At 51.0% G+C, this 17,694-nt stretch overlaps 1 protein-coding gene across 9 annotated transcripts in view; it reads right to left on the minus strand.

Annotated features, from left to right (window-relative positions):
* Positions 1 to 17,694, minus strand: part of KYAT1 (kynurenine aminotransferase 1) — a 38,418-nt gene that overhangs the window by 2,849 nt on the left and 17,875 nt on the right. For 3 of the 9 annotated variants that reach the window (XM_030919483.1, XM_010360899.2, XM_030919480.1), the window contains exons 2-8: positions 8,926 to 8,984; positions 6,256 to 6,403; positions 2,153 to 2,302; positions 1,986 to 2,072; positions 1,625 to 1,753; positions 756 to 876; positions 32 to 108 (exon numbers count right to left, since the gene is read on the minus strand). In XM_030919483.1, coding sequence (XP_030775343.1) covers positions 32 to 108; positions 756 to 876; positions 1,625 to 1,753; positions 1,986 to 2,072; positions 2,153 to 2,302; positions 6,256 to 6,403; positions 8,926 to 8,978 — 765 coding nt within the window. In that variant the 5' untranslated portion in view covers positions 8,979 to 8,984. Of the gene's footprint in view, positions 1 to 31; positions 141 to 755; positions 877 to 1,624; positions 1,754 to 1,985; positions 2,073 to 2,152; positions 2,303 to 6,255; positions 6,404 to 8,925; positions 8,985 to 9,178; positions 9,658 to 9,874; positions 9,894 to 11,164; positions 11,519 to 17,694 lie in introns of those variants that run through there. The other 6 variants (XM_030919479.1, XM_030919482.1, XM_030919481.1 and 3 more) reach the window with 6 other exon arrangements.

Below are 17,694 nucleotides of genomic sequence, written 5' to 3' on the forward strand. Positions count from 1 at the left end.
GGGTGGTGACCTCCCACCCTCGGCAACTCACCTTCCAGCCAGTGGCACTGAAGGTCTTGCCGGCGCTGCCGATGGTCAGGGTCCGTTCCCACATGCCAGGGAGGCTGGCTGCCCAAGGCCGAACAGAGCAGCTGCTGAGACTGGGGTGAGGGGTAAGGGGGAGGGTGGTGGTCTGGGCCCCAGGGGGCACCCATAGGCTCTTGCATCCTGGACTCCTCTACATACTAAGCTATTTGCAGAATTTCTTTCTTTCTTTCTTTTTTGAGATGGAGTCTCGCTCTGTTGCCCAGGTAGGAATGCAATGGCACCATCTCAGCTCACTGCAACTTCCACCTCCCGGGTTCCAGTGATCCTCCTACCTCAGCTTCCTGAGTAGCTGGGACTACAGGCACGCACCACCATGCCCAGCTAATTTTTGTACTTCTAGTAGACACGGGATTTCACCATGTTGGCCAGGCTGGTCTCGAACTCCTGACCTCAAGTGATCTGCCAGTCTCAGCCTCCCTTCATGCTGGGATTACAGGCGTAAGCCATCATTCCCGGCATAGGATTTCTTTGACCTCATCCTTTCGACAACCAGGGAGGCAGGTGCTATTGTGTTTTGTTTTCCTGTGTACTCTGGGAGGCAAAGGTCACAGGATCTGCAGGACTCCAGAACCCTGGGTTCTAACTACCAGGCCTGCGCTGACTCTCAGGTGGGGTCAAGGCCCTGCCACCAATGTGCAGGGGAGGGGCCCTGGGCAGGCTTGGCTCACCAATGCTGATGTGCGGGTGCCCATCATAGACCATCCACTGGTAGACTTCATCAGTGATACACACCACGTCATGCTGCTGGCACAGGCTGGCCACCAGCTCCAGCTCTTCCCTGGAGAACACCTGTGGATGCCCAAGGAGAGCACAGACCTGCAGCTGGGACCATCCCCAAACACAGAGGCCTACTCAGAGAGGTTAAAGAACACAGCTGTGGCCAGGTGCGATGGCTCACGCCTATAATCCTAGCACTTTGGGAGGCCAAGGCGGGCAGAACATTGGAGGTCAGGAGTTTGAGACCAGCCTGGCCAACATGGAGAAACCCCGTCTCTACTAAAAACACAAAAATTAGCTGGGCATGTTGGCAGGTGCCTGTAATCCCAGCTACTCGGGAGGCTGAGGCAGGAGAATTGCCTGAACCCGGGAGGCGGAGGTTGCAATGAGCCAAAATCACACCACTACACACCAGCCTGGGAGACAGAGTGAGACTCCGTCTTGAAAAAATAAATAAATGGCGAATACAGCCAAGCCCAGTGCTATGGGCTGTTCCGCACCATTGCATTGGATCCCTGCAACAATGACCCATGAGGTCAGTTCCCTCAGGTTCCCACATTACACATGAGATACTTTGAGAAGCATAGTCACTATTCCATGGTCACTGGGAAGTGATGGGGGCTCCCAGCCCAGTTCACTGTTGTAGCCCTCAGGCATTCCCTGGGTATTCCTGCCCCTGTCCTGGGACCTCTGGAGCCTTGGTCCTCAGAGATCATTGTGTATGGCCCTCCCACACGAGGCCCCACGGCAGCAACTCAGTAACAGTGCAGGAGACACGACTAGCTCTGCAGGGGGCCAGGGAAGGAGGTCCCTCCAGTACCTTGCCCAGGGGGTTGTTGGGGGTGTTGAGGACCAGGGCTTTGGTGCGTGATGTGAATTTGCTGGCCAGCTCCATGGAGTCCAGCTGCCAGTTGCTGCTGGAACCCAGTTCTCCGTTCTGGATGGGACCCTGCAAGGTGGCAGGGGGGGCACCACTTACCCACGTGACGTGCAGCTCTTCCCCCAGCATCCATCCCCACCTTCTCTTCCCTAGGATCCCAATACACACACCTCCCCTCTGCCCTCCCAGCTTAGGGGAACTGGATTCCTTCACTTCCTTCCTCCTGTTCCAACTCCCAGGGTCCAACTCAGCCCATGCCTTGGATCCCTCTGCCCATCCACCCTCTACCTAGCATCCTTACCGGCTTCAGGGGCACAAACACAGGGCGACCCCCTGCCATCACTGTCATGGGCTCGTAGCAGTCAAAAAAGGGTTCGATGATGATGACCTGATAGAAGGTTCAAATCAGCTGGAGTCAGCACGGCCCTGACCTCTCAGTCCCACTCAGCCCAAGTCTTGCCCACTCACCTCATCTCCTTCGTCCACCAGGGCCTGGAAGGCTGTGAACAGGGCCCCATAGCCACCGACAGTCACGAGCACATTCTTGAGCGGGTCCATCTCCTGACCCAGAAGCTTCCCAAAGAAACTTGCCAGGATCTTCGTCAGCGGTGGGTAACCCTGCCAGGACAGTGGGGGTCAACTGTCCAGCTCAGCCAGGCCCATCCTCCTGCCCAGCTGTATCCAGGCAGTTCTAGCACCTTCCAGCAGCAAGCCTGGGGCAAAGTCAGATACTGGTAGCCTGGGCCCCAGGGGACACGAAATAGATTAGCTTTCAACACTCTGGACTTCTCTACACACCAAGCTATTTGTGGGATTTCTTTGATCTCGTCCTCTCAGCAACCCAGAGGCAGGTGCTACTGTGATCCTGTGTACTCTGGGAGGTAAAGGTTACACAATCTATATGGTCCCAGACTCCAGGGTCCCAACCACCAGGCCTGCACTGACTCAGATATACGCTCTTCCATCTCCTCCACCAGCATTTGCCATAGGGCCTGTTCTGTGCCAGGCCCGGAGCCCAGGGTGGGGATTCAGCAGAGAACCAGAGGAAATGCTTGCCTCCATGAACCTCAGTCCAAGAGCCCGCGAGGCAGTAGACACTCCCCACTTTCCACATCTCTAAGTTTAAGAAGCATGTTTGTCATTTTTGTGCCCACCTGATCCTCCCAGCAGCTTTGCAGGAGAAGTTTTTTTTTTTTTTTTTTTTTTTTTTGAGACAGGGTCTCACTCATGTCACCCAGGTTAGAGTGCAGTGGCACAATCGTGGCTCACTGCAACCTCCGCCTCCCGGGTTCAGGTGATTCTCCTACCTCAGCCTCCTAAGTAGCTGGGACGACAGGCACGCGCCACCATGCCCGGTTAATTCTTGTGTTTTTAGTGGAGACAGGGTTTTACTATGTTGGCCAGGCTGGTTTGGAACTTCTGACCTCAGGTAATCCGCCTGCCTTAGCCTCCCAAAGTGCTGGGATTACAGATGTGAGCCACCGCGCCTGGCCTGATCCCCACTATTTGACAGGTAGAAAAATAGAGACCCAGAGAGAAGAAATTACTTGTCTAAAGTCACACACAGTTGAGGGTCAGGAACCTCATGTTGCAGCTTTGGAAGCACCCCTTTTTGAAAGGAAGATTAGATCCAGAAACTTGTTTGCTGAGGACACTTATAAAATAATCAAAGTGAAACCCCATCTCTACTAAAAATACAAAAAATTAGCCGGGCGTGGTGGCGGGCACCTGTAGTCCCAGCTACTCGGGAGGCTGAGGCAGGAGAATAGCGTGAACCCGGGAGGCGGAGCTTGCAGTGAGCCGAGATCGCGCCACTGCACTCCAGCCTGGGCGACAGAGTGAGACTCCGTCTCAAAAAAAACACAAACAAACAAAACAAAACAAAAATACTCAAGGCTAAGCCAAGTGATCAAAACCTTGTCTAGAACTTAACCCAGTAACTCACTAAACCAGATTTGGCCACACAAAAATAAAAATTTTCTGTACAACAAAAGGCACAGGCCAGGCACAGTGGCTCACGTCTGTAATCCTAGCACTTTCGGAGAATGAGGCAGGCGGGTTGCTTGAGGCCAGGAGTTTGAGAACAGCCTGGGCAACACAGAGGGACTCTGTCTCTACTGATGGAAAATCAAAAAATTATCCAGGTATGGTGTCACATGCCTGTAATCCCAGGTACTCGGGAGGTTGAGGCAGGAAGATTGCTTGAGCCTAGGAGATCCAGGCTGCAGTGAGCTATGATCACACCAGTCTGGGTAATAGAATTGAGACTCTGTCTCAGACAATAAATTAATTAATTAAATAAAAATAAAAGGCACCATGAGCAAAGTTAAAACAGGAAGAGAGAAATATTGCAACATAAAAGAAAGAGGTAACATATTTAGTGAGGCTGGGCACAGTGGCTCATGCCTGTAATCCCAGCACTTTGGAAGGCTAAGGTGGGAGGACTGCTTGAGCCCAGGAGTTTGAGACCAGCCTGGGTAACATAAGGAGACCATGTCTCTATTTTGCTATTGTTGTTGTTGTTATCACCCTGGCTGGAGTGCAGTGGCGCCACCTCAGCTCACTGCAACCTCCACCTCCCGGGTTCAAGCGATTCTTGTGCCTCAGCCTCCCAAGTAGTTGGGATTACAGGCGCCTGTCACCACACCCGGCTAATTTTGATTAGAGACGGGGTTTCACCATGTTGGCCAGGCTGGTCTTGAACTCCTGACCTCAGGTGATCTGCCAGCCTCAGGCTATCAGATTGCTGGGATTACAGGCATGAGCCACCATGCCCGGCCCCTGTCTCTATTAAAAAAAGAAAGAAAGAAAGAAAGAAATAAAAGAAAAAGCAGCAAGAAAAAGATACATATCCAGATGAATTTTTTTTTTTTTTTTGGATCAAAGAGGGAACTTTACAACCAACTCTGAGACCAGCCTATTGGCAGGGATGTAAATGAGTAAACCTCACTGGAAGGCAATTATTTACTTAGTTGTTAATTTTTGAGACAGGATCTCACTATGTTGCACTGGCTTCAAACTCCTGGGCTCAAGCGGTCTTCCTGCCACAGACTCTCAAGTAGCTGGGATTACAGGCACACACTATTTCTTAACAATATCCACCTATTGTATTTATAAATATTTATAGTCTTTCATTCGCTAGTTTTACTTCTAGGAATTTATCTTAGAGAAATGCACATGTATACAAAGATGTCCACACAGGGAAATTTGCCGTGGCACTGCTTAAGATACTGAGATAGCAGAAGCAGTCCATCAGTGCAGGACTGCTTAAATACATTATGGCACATCTAGGCAACAGAACAGTATGCAGCCATTAAAAAGAATGAGTGCAGTCGAGTGCAGTGGCTCACGCCTGCAATCTCAGCACTCTGGGAGGCCCAGGTGGGCAGATCATAAGGTCAAGAGATCAAGACCATCCTGGCTAACATTGTGAAACCCTATCTCCACTAAAAATACAAAAATTAGCTGGGTGTGGTGGTGCACGCCTATAGTACCAGCTACTTGGGAGGCTGAGGCAGGAGAGTCTCTTGAACCTGGGAGGCAGAGGTTGCAGTGAGCTGAGATTGCGCCACTGCAATCCAACCTGGTGACAGAGGGAGACTCTGTCTCAAAAAAAAAAAAGAACGAGGGCGCAGTGGCTCAAGCCTGTAATCCCGGCACTTTCAGAGTCTGAGGTGGCAGGATCACTTGAGCCCAGGAGTTTGAGACCAGTCTGAGCAACATGGCGAAACCCTGTCTCTACAAAAAATACAAAAAAATTAGCTGGGCGAGGTGACGTACCCCTGTTGTCCCAGCAACTCTACAGGCTGAGGTGGCAGGATCACATGAGCCCCAGGAAATGACATATCATGTAAGCCGCAAGAGGTAGAGGCTGCAGTAAGCCGTGATCATGTCACTACACTCTAGCCCAGGTGACAAGAGTGAGATCCCGACTCAAAGATAAATAAATAAATAAATAAAATTAGCTGGGCATGGTGACGCACACCTGTAGTCCCAGTTACTCCAGAGGCTGAGGTGGGAGGACCACTTGAGCCTGGCAGGGTCGAGGCTGCCGTGGACCATGATCGCGCCACTGTATTCCAGCCTGGATAACAGAGTGAGACCCTGTCTCAAAAAAGAAAAAGAAAAAAAGAACCACAGTTCTAACCCAAGTACTGTCACGTATTTACTACGTGGGACTTTCCAGAAAAAGTTTGGATTTAGAGTGTAATCCAAACAGCAGCTTGTCTTTCGGGACTTGGTTTAAGTGTCACCTCCTCCAGGAAGTGTTAGCGCATGTCTCCAGTCCCCTCCCCAGGTTTCATTCCCTCTTTCTTACTCCCGCGGTATCCCATCCTCCTCCATCACGGCACATATCCACTGCCTGTCGTTACTGGTTTCTTGTCCGCCATCCCCACTAGACCATGAGGTACAGGCTCTGGGACAGAGGACACGCTCAGTAAACACTGAACTATGGTCACACAGAATCCCCTGGCTCTGTCCTCTGAAGCCTGACGCCTGTGTGGGCTTGATGTCCAGAAAGCCCCGCCCCCTTCCTCCCCCAGTGCCTCCAGGGAGACGGGGAGACTCACAAATGCCTTGGTGTACTGGTTGAGCATGAAGTCTCCACTGACAGCATGCTGAAACGCTTCCACGGCAAAGTCTGGGGGCGGGAAATCCGGGAAGCCCTGGCCCAAGTTCACGACATCATGCTCACTGGCCAGTTTGACAAACTCCACCCTGGGTAACAAACGGAGAATCAGCACCAGACCAGCCCTACATGGTGACCTGGACTTTGGCCTGTTTAGAAAAACTGGACAATTGGCTGGGCGCGGTGGCTCATGCCTGTAATCTCAGCACTTTGGGAGGCCGAGGTGGGCGGATCACCTGAGGTCAGGAGTTTGAGACCAGCCTGGCCAACGTGGTGAAACTCTGTCTTCACTAAAAAGGTAACAGTTAGTCAGGCATGGTGGCGGGGGCCTGTAATCTCAGCTACTCGGAAGGCTGAGGCAGGAGAATTGCTTGAACCCGGGTACCAGAGGTTGAAGTGAGCTGAGATCGCACCATTGCACTCCAGCCTGGATGACAAGAGCGAGACTCCGTCTAAAAAAAAAAAGCCACACACAAGAAAAACAAAAACTGGAAAAGCAGCAACTGTCCTAGCCTGAAGATCTGCCTGAGTGCCACAGCTGGTCCCCTGTATTGAGATTAGGTCAGTCAGGCACACTGATGATCACAGGAGTCAGCCCAAGGCTTTCCAAGTTCTTCCACCACGACCCATAGGAAGAAAGCATCTTTCTTTTTTTTTTTTTTTTTTTTTTTGAGACAGAGTCTCGCTCTATCCCCTAGGCTGGAGTGCAGTGGCACACTCTCAACTCACTGCAACCTCTGCCTCCTGAGTTCAAGCGATTCTCATGCCTCAGCCTCCCGAGTAGCTGGGATTACAGGCGCCTGCCACCTCACCCAGTTACTTTTTGTATTTTTAGTACAGACAGGGTTTCACTATGTTGGCCAGGCTGGTCTCGAACTCCTGACCTCAGGTGAATCACCCGCCTCAGCCTCCCAAAGTGCTGGGAGTACAGGCGTGAGCCACCACACCCGGCCAAGAAATCATCTTTGCATCATCAACCCTGTGCAGCACAAACATGGAATGGAAGCTTCATCCTTCTTGGTGCAATCTACTGCAGTATTCCCTGTCCTGTCCTATCCTACTCTATTCTTTCCAAATACTAGTTGAGACTCCCTGTACAGATTGCATGACTCCTCGGATTTGTCAACAGCACAGTTAAAAGCACTGCTCATACAACCTTCATAATGGCCTGTGAGGCATGTCCTGTTCCTGGACCACTGTGGGGATAAGGAGTGGAGTGACTTGCCTAAAGCCTCTCAGCTAGTACAAGGCATAGCCAGTCAGCCTTTCTACTTCCATCTCAAGCAGTTTTATGCTCTTTACCCTACTCTGGGCAGAACAGGGCCCCACCAGCCCAGGCACACATCATCTCTGGACCCATAATCCTCTGCTCTGGCTCTGCCTGGTGGCCACCTCTCTAGGTGGGAGAAAGGCTGGGAAGCTGGATGAAGAGGCTGGTACGTGGTTTGGGGCTAGTTTGGAGCAGAGTCAAGACTTGGCTGAGTTGAATTTGCATACCAATAAATATGTCTAAAATCTGTCATTTTTGGCTGGGCACGGTGGCTCACGCCTGTATTCCCCAGCGCTTTGGAAGGCCGAAGCAGGCAGATCCCTTGAGGTCAGGAGTTTGAGACCACCCTAGACAACATGGTGAAACCCCATCTTCTCTAAAAATATAAAAATTAGGGCCAGGCGCGGTGGCGCATGCCTGTAATCCCAGTTGGGAGGCTGAGGTGGGTGGATCACAAGGTCAGGAGTTCGAGACCAGCCTGGCCAACATGGTGAAACCCATTCTCTACTAAAAATACAAAAAAAAAAAAATTAGCTGGGTGTGGTTGGCGCACTCCTGTAATCCCAGCTACTTGGGAGGCTGAGGCAGGAGAATTGCTTGAACCCGTGAGGCAGAGGCTGCAGTGAGCCGAGATCATGCCACTGCACTCCAGCCTGGGCAACAGAGTGAGACTCCATCTGGGGGGAAAAAAAAGAAAAAAAATTAGCTGGGCGTTGTGTTGCATGCCTGTAATCCCAGCTACTTGGCAGGCTGAAGCAGGAGAATCATTTGAACCTGGGAGGCAGAGGTTGCAGTGAGCCGAGACCGCGCCATCGCACTCCAGCCCGGGCGACAAGAGCAAAACTCCATCTCAAAAATAAAATGAAAAGAAAATAAGTCAAAAAAGAAAACAGTATCAACCTCTGCAAATGTATGGTGAAGATCCGACTATATCTTACTTGTTTATCTTACTTATTTTAGGGTATCTGACTCTGTACCAAGTGAGAAAGAAAGTCATCCCTGGAAAGCGCTTAGCCTGGCGCCTGGGTAAATGGCTTTGGATGGCATTTCACTTTCTCCTCCCCAATGCTCCCCAGGTGGGTATAATTCTTCATTTTGCAGATGGGGACATGAGGCTCAGAGCAGGTATGTCACCTGTCCTAGTGCCACAGTCATGCAGGAGAAACCTGAGATTTGAACCAAGCCTGCTCCCTCGGGCCCTGCCTCTCCTGAGCTGTGGCTGGAATCTGGCAGTCTGTGTACCGCCACTATCCGGGGTACTGCTGAGTTGCTGTGAACCCACGGATGGCCAACCCATGCCCAAGGGGACACCCACACACCTCCCCAGCTCAGCTGGCTCACCAGGGGTTGTGGTCGATCCCGTCTAGCCTTCGGGCCTGCAGCTGTTTGGCCATGGTGAGCTGGAGATGAACAAGTGGAAGGTCAGAGATGGAATCTCTCTGGGTGCAGTGGTCCGGGCTTGCGCAAAGGAGGGACAGCTGCTTTCAGGCCACAGCCCTACCCTGTCTGCTCCCAGGAGGGGGCAGAGATCAGAGCTCGCAGAAGGGCAGGTTTCTGCCTGCCTCCCAAGCCTGTTATGTTCCAACACCCTCACCTGGCTCCTCCCGACTCCAGCAGCCTCTACCTCCCCAACCTGCAGGGGCTGCCTGGCGCCTGTCCAGTGGAGGCTTCCAGTCCTGGCTCCACGTGTCCTGAGACAGAGCCCTGACTTGGTCAGGTTAGTCTGACTCAGGAAGGGCTGAGGGTTAAGGAAGAAGAGCAGGACGTGGGTGGAGCAGAAAGGGAGGATAATGGCAACAGTGACAGCAGCAGCCTCCACTTACAGAGGTCTTGCTAAGCACTTCCATTTCATTCCCAGAATGACCTGGCCAGGCCCATCTTATCAATGAGAAAACAGGAGGTGGAAAACAGGCTGGAGGGTGCAGGGGAAGGAGTGATGTGTTTAAGGCCACACAACACACCCACTCAGACTTAGGCCTGTTGGACCCAAGGCCGTGTCCTAACTCTGAGGGAGGCACTAATCCAGTCCTGGGAGAGTTCCAGGGTCCTGGTTCCTAGCTTGCCCCCTCCCCTCCCAGTGTTCCTCCCAGGCCAGCTCCCTACCCACTCACTAGTGTGCAGAAACTGGCCAGGGACTGGGTGCAATGGCTCATGCCTGTAATCCCAGCACTTTGGGAGGCTGAGGCAGGTAGATCACCTGAGGTCAGGAGTTCGAGACCAGCCTGGCCAACATGGTAAAATCCCATCCTTACTAAAAATACAAAAATTAGCTGGGCGTGGTGGCACGCACCTGTAATCCCAGCTACTTGGGAGGCTGAGGCACAGGAATCGCTTGAACCCAGGAAGCAGATGTTGCAGTGAGGCGACAGCATGCCACTGCACTTCAGCCTGAGCACTGGAGCAAAACTCAGTTTGGAAAAAAAAATAAATAAATAAAACTTAGCTGGGCGTCGTGACACACACCTGTAATCCCAGCTGCTCAGGAGGCTAAGGCCTGAGAATCACTTGAACCTGGGAGGCGGAGGTTGCAGTGGGCCAAGATCATGCCACTGCACTCCAGCCTGGGTGACAGAGCAAGATTCCATCAAAAAAAAAGAAAGGAAAGAAAGGAAAGAAAGGAAGGAAAGGAAAGAAAGGAAAGAAAGGAAAGAAAGGAAAGAAAGGAAAGAAAGGAAAGAAAGGAAAGAAAGGAAGAAAGGAAGAAAGGAAGAAAGGAAGAAAGGAAGAAAGAAAGAAAGAAAGAAAGAAAGAAAGAAAGAAAGAAAGAAAGAAAGAGAGAAAGAAACTGGCCAGACCTGAGAGCCACCAAACTCAGGTTCTAACCCGCCTTGGCTGGGTGACCCTGGATAGGTAATTTGGCTCCTCCTGTCCTCAGAATCCCTTCAACACCAGAGACCTCGCATGGGCTTTGTGGTCTCTGAGGAACCTTCCGTCCCTATGGGTTTGCCAGTCCCAGATGGCTGGTGGGCCGTGGAGCCGGGGATCCAACATTCTTCTCAGCCGCCTGCTGCGGCCAACAGTGAACCCTGGCTCAGGATTTTGCTCGGTTCCACCTCGCTCAGTTCCCACTGTACTCTCACCAGAGGTGCCACAACAGTCTCCATCTAACAGATGAGGACACTGAGGCTCAAAGAGGCTCAGGTACCTGCCCAAGGTCAGAGGAGAAGCTGGCAAGGACCTGGTCAGGGTGGCAGCCACAGTAATCTCAACACCAGGCCCCTCTGTCCTGGAAGGGCCTTGGGGACCATTTGAGTAAGCGCCAGGTCTTCCACAGCCCAGGAACCCCGTCGCGCCTGGCTCAGTTGACATTTATTGAGCCCCTATCATGTACTGGGTTCTGGGCTGGGCATAAGGGATCATGGGAAGCAGCACCCTACAGCGCCCAAGCCGATTATTCAGATGCAGAGCTACAAGTTCTAGACTAGAGAAGCAGGGGCAAGGGAGAAGCACACATCCAGGCTGCAGTTAAAGAGGGCTCCTGAAAGAGAAGGCTCATGCACAGCTTTGAATCCAGGAACGAGCCAGACCCCAGAAACCCCAGGCCATGCAGGTGGCAGAGTATTGGGGTTAGGGCACTTACAGTCTGGTGCAAGCACCGAGTGAGTGGGGCTCCGGCCTTCCTTCCCTCGAAGGGGCCCCACCACGTGCACAGAGATGGCTGCTGCAGTCCTGAACATGCCTCCCAGAGCTTTGTGGCACTGCAGACTTCTCCAGGGGCAGAGGAGAAGGGAGGAGACAGCCCTGGCCAGAAAATGCCCCTGAGCTCAGGACTTGGGTACCCCCCTACAGCTCTAACAATAACAACAACAATATGATCATTGTGTGCCAGGAATAGCACCAAGTGCTTTGTTGCATGATTATCTAACTCTGTCCTTGCAACAACTCTGTTGCTCATGCACAATACACCCCCCAGCAACCCAAGGGACCCTTTCAAAACACAAATCACCTCTAATTAAAAAATGATCCAGGAGAGGATCACTGATAGCACTGAATATCACCAAGAGCATAAACCAAACATGTTCTGACTCTGGAAACACAGGCACCACCTGCAAATTATTCCTGCGGTAAAAGTGGCCCTAAATTAGATCACACTGTTGAATGACTAAAATACAAGGACAGAAGAACATGTTAAATACATCATGGAGATGCAATCAACAAATTCAAGCAGGGCAATGTGTCTCACACCTGTAAACTTTGGGAGGCCAAAGCAGGAGGATCTCTTGCGCCCAGGAGTTGGAGACCAGCCTGGGCAACATACTGAAACACCGTCTTTACAAAAATACAAAAATTGACCAGGCGTGATGGTGCACACCTGTAGTCCCAGCTACTGGGGAAGCTAAAGTGGGAGGATCACTTGATCCTAGAGAGGTCAAGGCTACAGTGAGCCCTGATTCCACCGACTGTGCTCCAGCCTGGGTGACAGAGGGAGGTATGTCTCAAAAAAAAAAAAAAAAAAAAAAACAAATTGCCAGGCGCGGTGGCTCAAGCCTGTAATCCCAGCACTTTGGGAGGCTGAGATGAGCGGATCACGAGGTCAGGAGATCGAGACCATCCTGGCTAACACGGTGAAACCCCGTCTCTACTAAAAATACAAAAAATTAGCCGGGCGAGGTGGCGGGCGCCTGAAGTCCCAGCTACTTGGGAGGCTGAGGCAGGAGAATGGCATGAACCCGGGAGGCGGAGATTGCAGTGAGCCGAGATCAAGCCACTATACTCCACCCTGGGTGACAGAGCGAGACTCCGACTTATAAAAAAAAAAAGTCAATGCCTGAGAAAGAAGAAAAATGTTGAAGAAATCACACTGCACAATTTGGAAGCTTAATACAAACATACAGGAACCAAGAAAGTGTGATACTGGCTTAAAGACAGATATATAAGTCAATTGAATAGAATTGACAGTCCAGAAATAAACTCTCACATTTATGGACAATTGCTATTTGATAAGATGCTAAGAAACTCAAATGGGGGCCAGGAGCGGTGGCTCACGCCTGTCATCCCAGCACTGTGGGAGGCTGAGGCAGGTGGATCACTTCAGGTCAGAAGTTTGTGACCAGCCTGGCCAACATGCTGAAACCTCATCTCTACTAAAAATACAAAAATTAGCCAGGCATGGTGGTATGCCCTGTAATCCCAGTTATTGGGAGGCTGAGGCAAAAGAATCACTTGAACTTGTGAGGTGGAGGATGCAGTGAGCCGAGATTGCACCACTCACTGCACTCCAGCCTGGGTGGCAGAGCAAGACTGTCTCAAAAAAAAAAGAAAAAAGAAAAAAATGGGGAGGCCAGGTGTGGCTCATGCCTGTAACACCAACACTTTGGGAGGCCAAGGTGGGAGGATCATTTGAGGTTAGGAGTTCGAGACCAGACTGGACATTGTGGCGAAACCCCATCTCTAATAAAAATACAAAAATTAGCTAGGCGTGGTAGCACATGACTGTAGTCCCAGCTACTTGTGAGGCTGAGGCAGGAGAATCGCTTGAACCTGGGAGGCAGAGGTTGCAGTGAGCCGAGATGGTGCCACTGTACTCCAGCCTGAGCAACAAAATGAGACTCTGTCTCAAAAAAACAGGTGGGGGCCGGGTGCGGTGGCTCAAGCCTGTAATCCCAGCACTTTGGGAGGCCGAGACGGGCGAATCACGAGGTCAGGAGATCGAGACCATCCTGGCTCACACGGTGAAACCCCGTCTCTACTAAAAAATACAAAAAACTGGCCGGGCGAGGTGGCGGGCGCCTGTAGTCCCAGCTACTCGGGAGGCTGAGGCAGGAGAATGGCGTGAACCCGGGAGGCGGAGCTTGCAGTGAGCTGAGATCCGGCCACTGCACTCCAGCCTGGGCGACAGCGCAAGACTCCGTCTCCAAAAAAAAAAAAAAAACAGGTGGGGAGGCCGGGCGTGGTGGCTCACGCCTGTAATCCCAGCACTTTGGGAGGTTGAGGTAGATGGATCACCTGAGGTCAGGAGTTCGATACCAGTCTGGCCAAAATGGTAAAACCCCATCTCTATGAAAAATACAAAATTAGCCGGGTGTGGTGGTATGTGCCTGTAGTCCCAGCTACCCAGGAGACTGAGGTAGGAGAATCGCTGGAACCCAGGAGGCAGAGGTTCAGTGAGCCAAGATCACGCCATGCACTCCAGCCTGGGCGACAGAGGGAGACACTGGCTCAAAAAAAAAAAAAAGTGGGGGGGTTGGGGGTGGGAAAAAATCTTTTCAACAAACGAACAAATGGTGCTAGGACAACTAAATATCCACATGTAAATGAATGAATTTGGGGCTGGGCACGGCAGCTCATGCCTGTAATCCTAGCACTTTGGGAGGCCGAGGCAGGCTGATCACAAGGTCAGGAGTTAAAGACCAGCCTGGCCAAGATGGTGAAACCCTGTCTCCACTAAAAATACAAAAAATTAGCCAGGTGTGGTGGCGGGCACCTGTAATCCCAGATACTCAGGAGGCTGAGGCAGAGAACTGTTTCAACCCAGGAGACAGAGGTTGCAGTGAGCCGAGATCACACCACTGTACTCCAGCCTGGGAGACAAAGCGAGACTCCGTCTCAAAAAAAAGAAAAAAGAAAAGAATGAATTTGGACTTCTTTTTTTTTTTTTTTTTTTTTTTTTTGAGACGGAGTCTTGCTCTGTCGCCCAGGCTGGAGTAAAGTGGCCGGATCTCAGCTCACTGCAAGCTCCGCCTCCTGGGTTCACGCCATTCTCCTGCCTCAGCCTCCCGAGTAGCTGGGACCACAGGGGCCCGCCACCTCACCCGGCTAATTTTTTGTATTTTTAGTACAGACGGGGTTTCACTGTGTTAGCCAGGATGGTCTCGATCTCCTGACCTCGTGATCCACTCATCTCGGCCTCCCAAAGTGCTGGGATTACAGGCTTGAGCCACCACGCCCGGCGAATTTGGACTTCTATCTCACGGAATACACACATATAAATTTTTCATTTTCTTTCTTTATTATTATTTTTTTGAGATAGGGTCTCACATTGTCACTCAGGCTGGAGTGCAGTGGTGCCTTCTCAGCTCACTGCAGTTTTGACTTCCTGGGTTCAAGTGATTCTCTTGCCTCAACCTCCTGAGTAGCTGGGATTATAAGTGTGTGCCACCATGCCTGGCTAATTTTTGTATTTTAATTAGAGATGGGGTTTTGCTATATTGGCCAGGCTGGTCTTGAACTCCTGGCCTGAAGTTGTTCTGCTCCTGACAGCCTCCCACAGTGCTAGGATTGCAGGTATGAGCCACTGTGCCTGGCCAGCTCAGGCTGTTCTTGAACTCCTGGCTTCAAGTGATCCTCCTTTCTCAGCTTCCCAAAGTACTGAAACTACATGGGTGAGCCATGTCCCCTGCCCCATATACTAAAATTAATTCAAAGTGAATCACATAACTAAACATATAAACTAAAACAATAAAACTAGAATAAAACAGGAGTAAATCTCTGTGACCTTGGGTTTCTCAGACATAACATCCGAAGTATACACAACAAAAGAAAAAATAAACTGGACCTCATCAAAATTAAGAACTTTTGTGCTTCAAGAATACCCATTAAGAAAATGAAAAGACAGCCCATGGAATGGGAGGAAATATCTGCAAATCATAAATCTGAATGTTTCCAGAAAAGATACACAGGCCGGGCGCGGTGGCTCACGCCTGTAATCCCAGCACTTTGGGAGGCCGAGACGGGCGGATCATGAGGTCAGGAGATCAAGACCATCCTGGCTAACACAGTGAAACCCCGTCTCTACTAAAAATACAGAAAATTAGCCAGGTGTGGTGGCGGGAGCCTGCAGTCCCAGCTACTCGGGAGGCTGAGGCAGGAGAATGTTGTGAACCAGGAGGCGGAGCTTGCAGTGAGCCCAGATCGTGCCACTGCACTCTAGCCTGGACAACAGAGTGAGACTCCACCTCAAGAAAAAAAAAAACACAAAAAAGACAAAAAAACACACAAATGGCCGAGGCTGGGCGTAGTGGCTCATGCCTGTAATCCCAGCGCTTTGGGAGGCTGAGGTGAATGGGTCACCTGAGGTCAGGAGTTTGAGACCAGCGTAGCTAACATGGCAAAACCCCGTCTCTATCAAAAATACAAAAATTAGCTGGGTGAGGTCGCACGCACCTGTAGTCCCAGCTACTGAGGCACGAGAATCGCTTGAGCCCAGGAGGCAGAGGTTGCAGCAGTGAGCCAAAATTGCTCCACTGCACTCCACCCTAGGCAACACAGTGAGACCCTGTATCAAAAAATAAAAAGGCCGGGCATGGTGGCTCATGCCTGCAATCCAGCACTTTGGGAGGCCGAGGTGGGCAGATAAACCTGAGGTCAGGAGTTTGAGACCAGTCTGACCAATATGATGAAACCCCATCTCTACTAAAACTACAAAAATTAGCAAAGCGTGATGGCATGTGCCTGTAATTCCAGCTACTTGGGAGGCTGAGACAGGAGAATCACTTGAACCAGGGAGGCGGAGGTTGCAGTGAGCCACTGCACTACTGCACTCCAGCCTGGGCAACAAAAGTGAAACTCCATCTCAAAAAACAAACAAAGAAAAAGAATGTTTTGGGCCAGGCACACTGGCTCACGCTTGTAATTCCAGCACTTTGGGAGGCTGAGGTGGGCAGATCACTTGAGGTCAGGAGTTTGAGACCAGACCGGCCAACACGGTGAAATCCTGTCTGTACTAAAAACACAAAAATTAGCTGGACATGGTGGCGCATACCTGTAATCCCAGCTACTAGGGAGGCTGAGGCAAGAGAATTGCTTGAACCCGGGAGGTGGAGGCTGCAGTAAGCTGAGATTATGCGTTGCCCTTCAGCCTGGGTGACAGAAGGAGAGTCTGTCTCAAAAAAAAAAAAAAGAAAAGAAAAGAAAATAAGAAAAATAATGTTTTGGCATACTTAAGAATATCTGTCACTCTTGGCTGGGTGCGGTGTCTTACACCTGTAATCCCAGCACTTTGGGAGGCTGAGGCGGGTGGATCACGAGGTCAGGAGATCAAGACTATCCTGGCTAACAGGGTGAAACACCACCTCTACTAAATATACAAAAAATTGGCCGGGCACAGTGGCTCATGCCTGTAATCCCAGCACTTTGGGAGCCTGAGGCGGGTGGATCACGAGGTCAGGAGATCAAGACCATCCTGGCTAACAGGGTGAAACTCCACCTCTACTAAATATACAAAAAATTGGCCGGGTATGGTGGCTCACGCCTGTAATCCCAGCACTTTGGGAGGCCGAGGCAGGTGGATCACAAGGTCAGGAGATCGAGACCATCCTGGCTAACACAGTGAAACCCCGTCTCTACTAAAAATACAAAAAAATTGGCCAGGCACGGTGGCTCAAGCCTGTAATCCCAGCACTTTGGGAGGCCAAGATGAGTGGATCACGAGGTCAGGAGATCGAGACCATCCTGGCTAACACAGTGAAACCCCGTCTCTACTAAAAAATACAAAAAAAAAAAACTAGCCGGGCGTTGTGGCGGGCGCCTGTAGTCCCAGCTACTCAGGAGGCTGAGGCAGAAGAATGGCGTAAACCTGGGAGGTGGAGCTTGCAGTGAGCTGAGATCCGGCCACTGCACTCCAGCCTGGGCGACAGAGCGAGACTCCGTCTCAAAAAAAAAACAAAAAAAAACAAAAAAAACAAAAAAATTAGGGCAGCGTGGCACCGTGCGCCTGTAGTCCCAGCTGCTGGGTAGACTGAGGCAGCAGAATGGCATGAACCCGGGAGGTGGAGCTTGCAGTGAGCTGAGATCGTGCCACTGCACTCCAGCCTGGGCGACAGAGCGAGATTCTGTCTCAAAAAAAAAAAAAGTGACTCTCAGCTGGGTGTGGTGGCTCACGCTTGTAATCCCAGCACTTTGGGAGGCCGAGGTGGGTGGATCACCTGAGGTCAGGAGTTTGAGACCAGCCTGGCCAACACGGTGAAACCCTATCTCTACTAAAAATATACAAAAATTAGCTAGGCATGCCTGTAATCCCAGTTACTCAACAGGCTGAGACAGGAGAATTGCTTGAACCCAGGAGGTAGAGGTTGCAGTGAGCCAAGATTATGCTGGTGAGCCACCTTGCCCAGTCAATTTTTTTTTTTTTGAGACATAGTCTCGCTCTGTCACCCAGGCTGGAGCGCAATG

This window comes from Rhinopithecus roxellana, chromosome 16 (assembly GCF_007565055.1).
Source record: "Rhinopithecus roxellana isolate Shanxi Qingling chromosome 16, ASM756505v1, whole genome shotgun sequence".
Lineage (NCBI taxonomy): Eukaryota > Metazoa > Chordata > Mammalia > Primates > Cercopithecidae > Rhinopithecus > Rhinopithecus roxellana.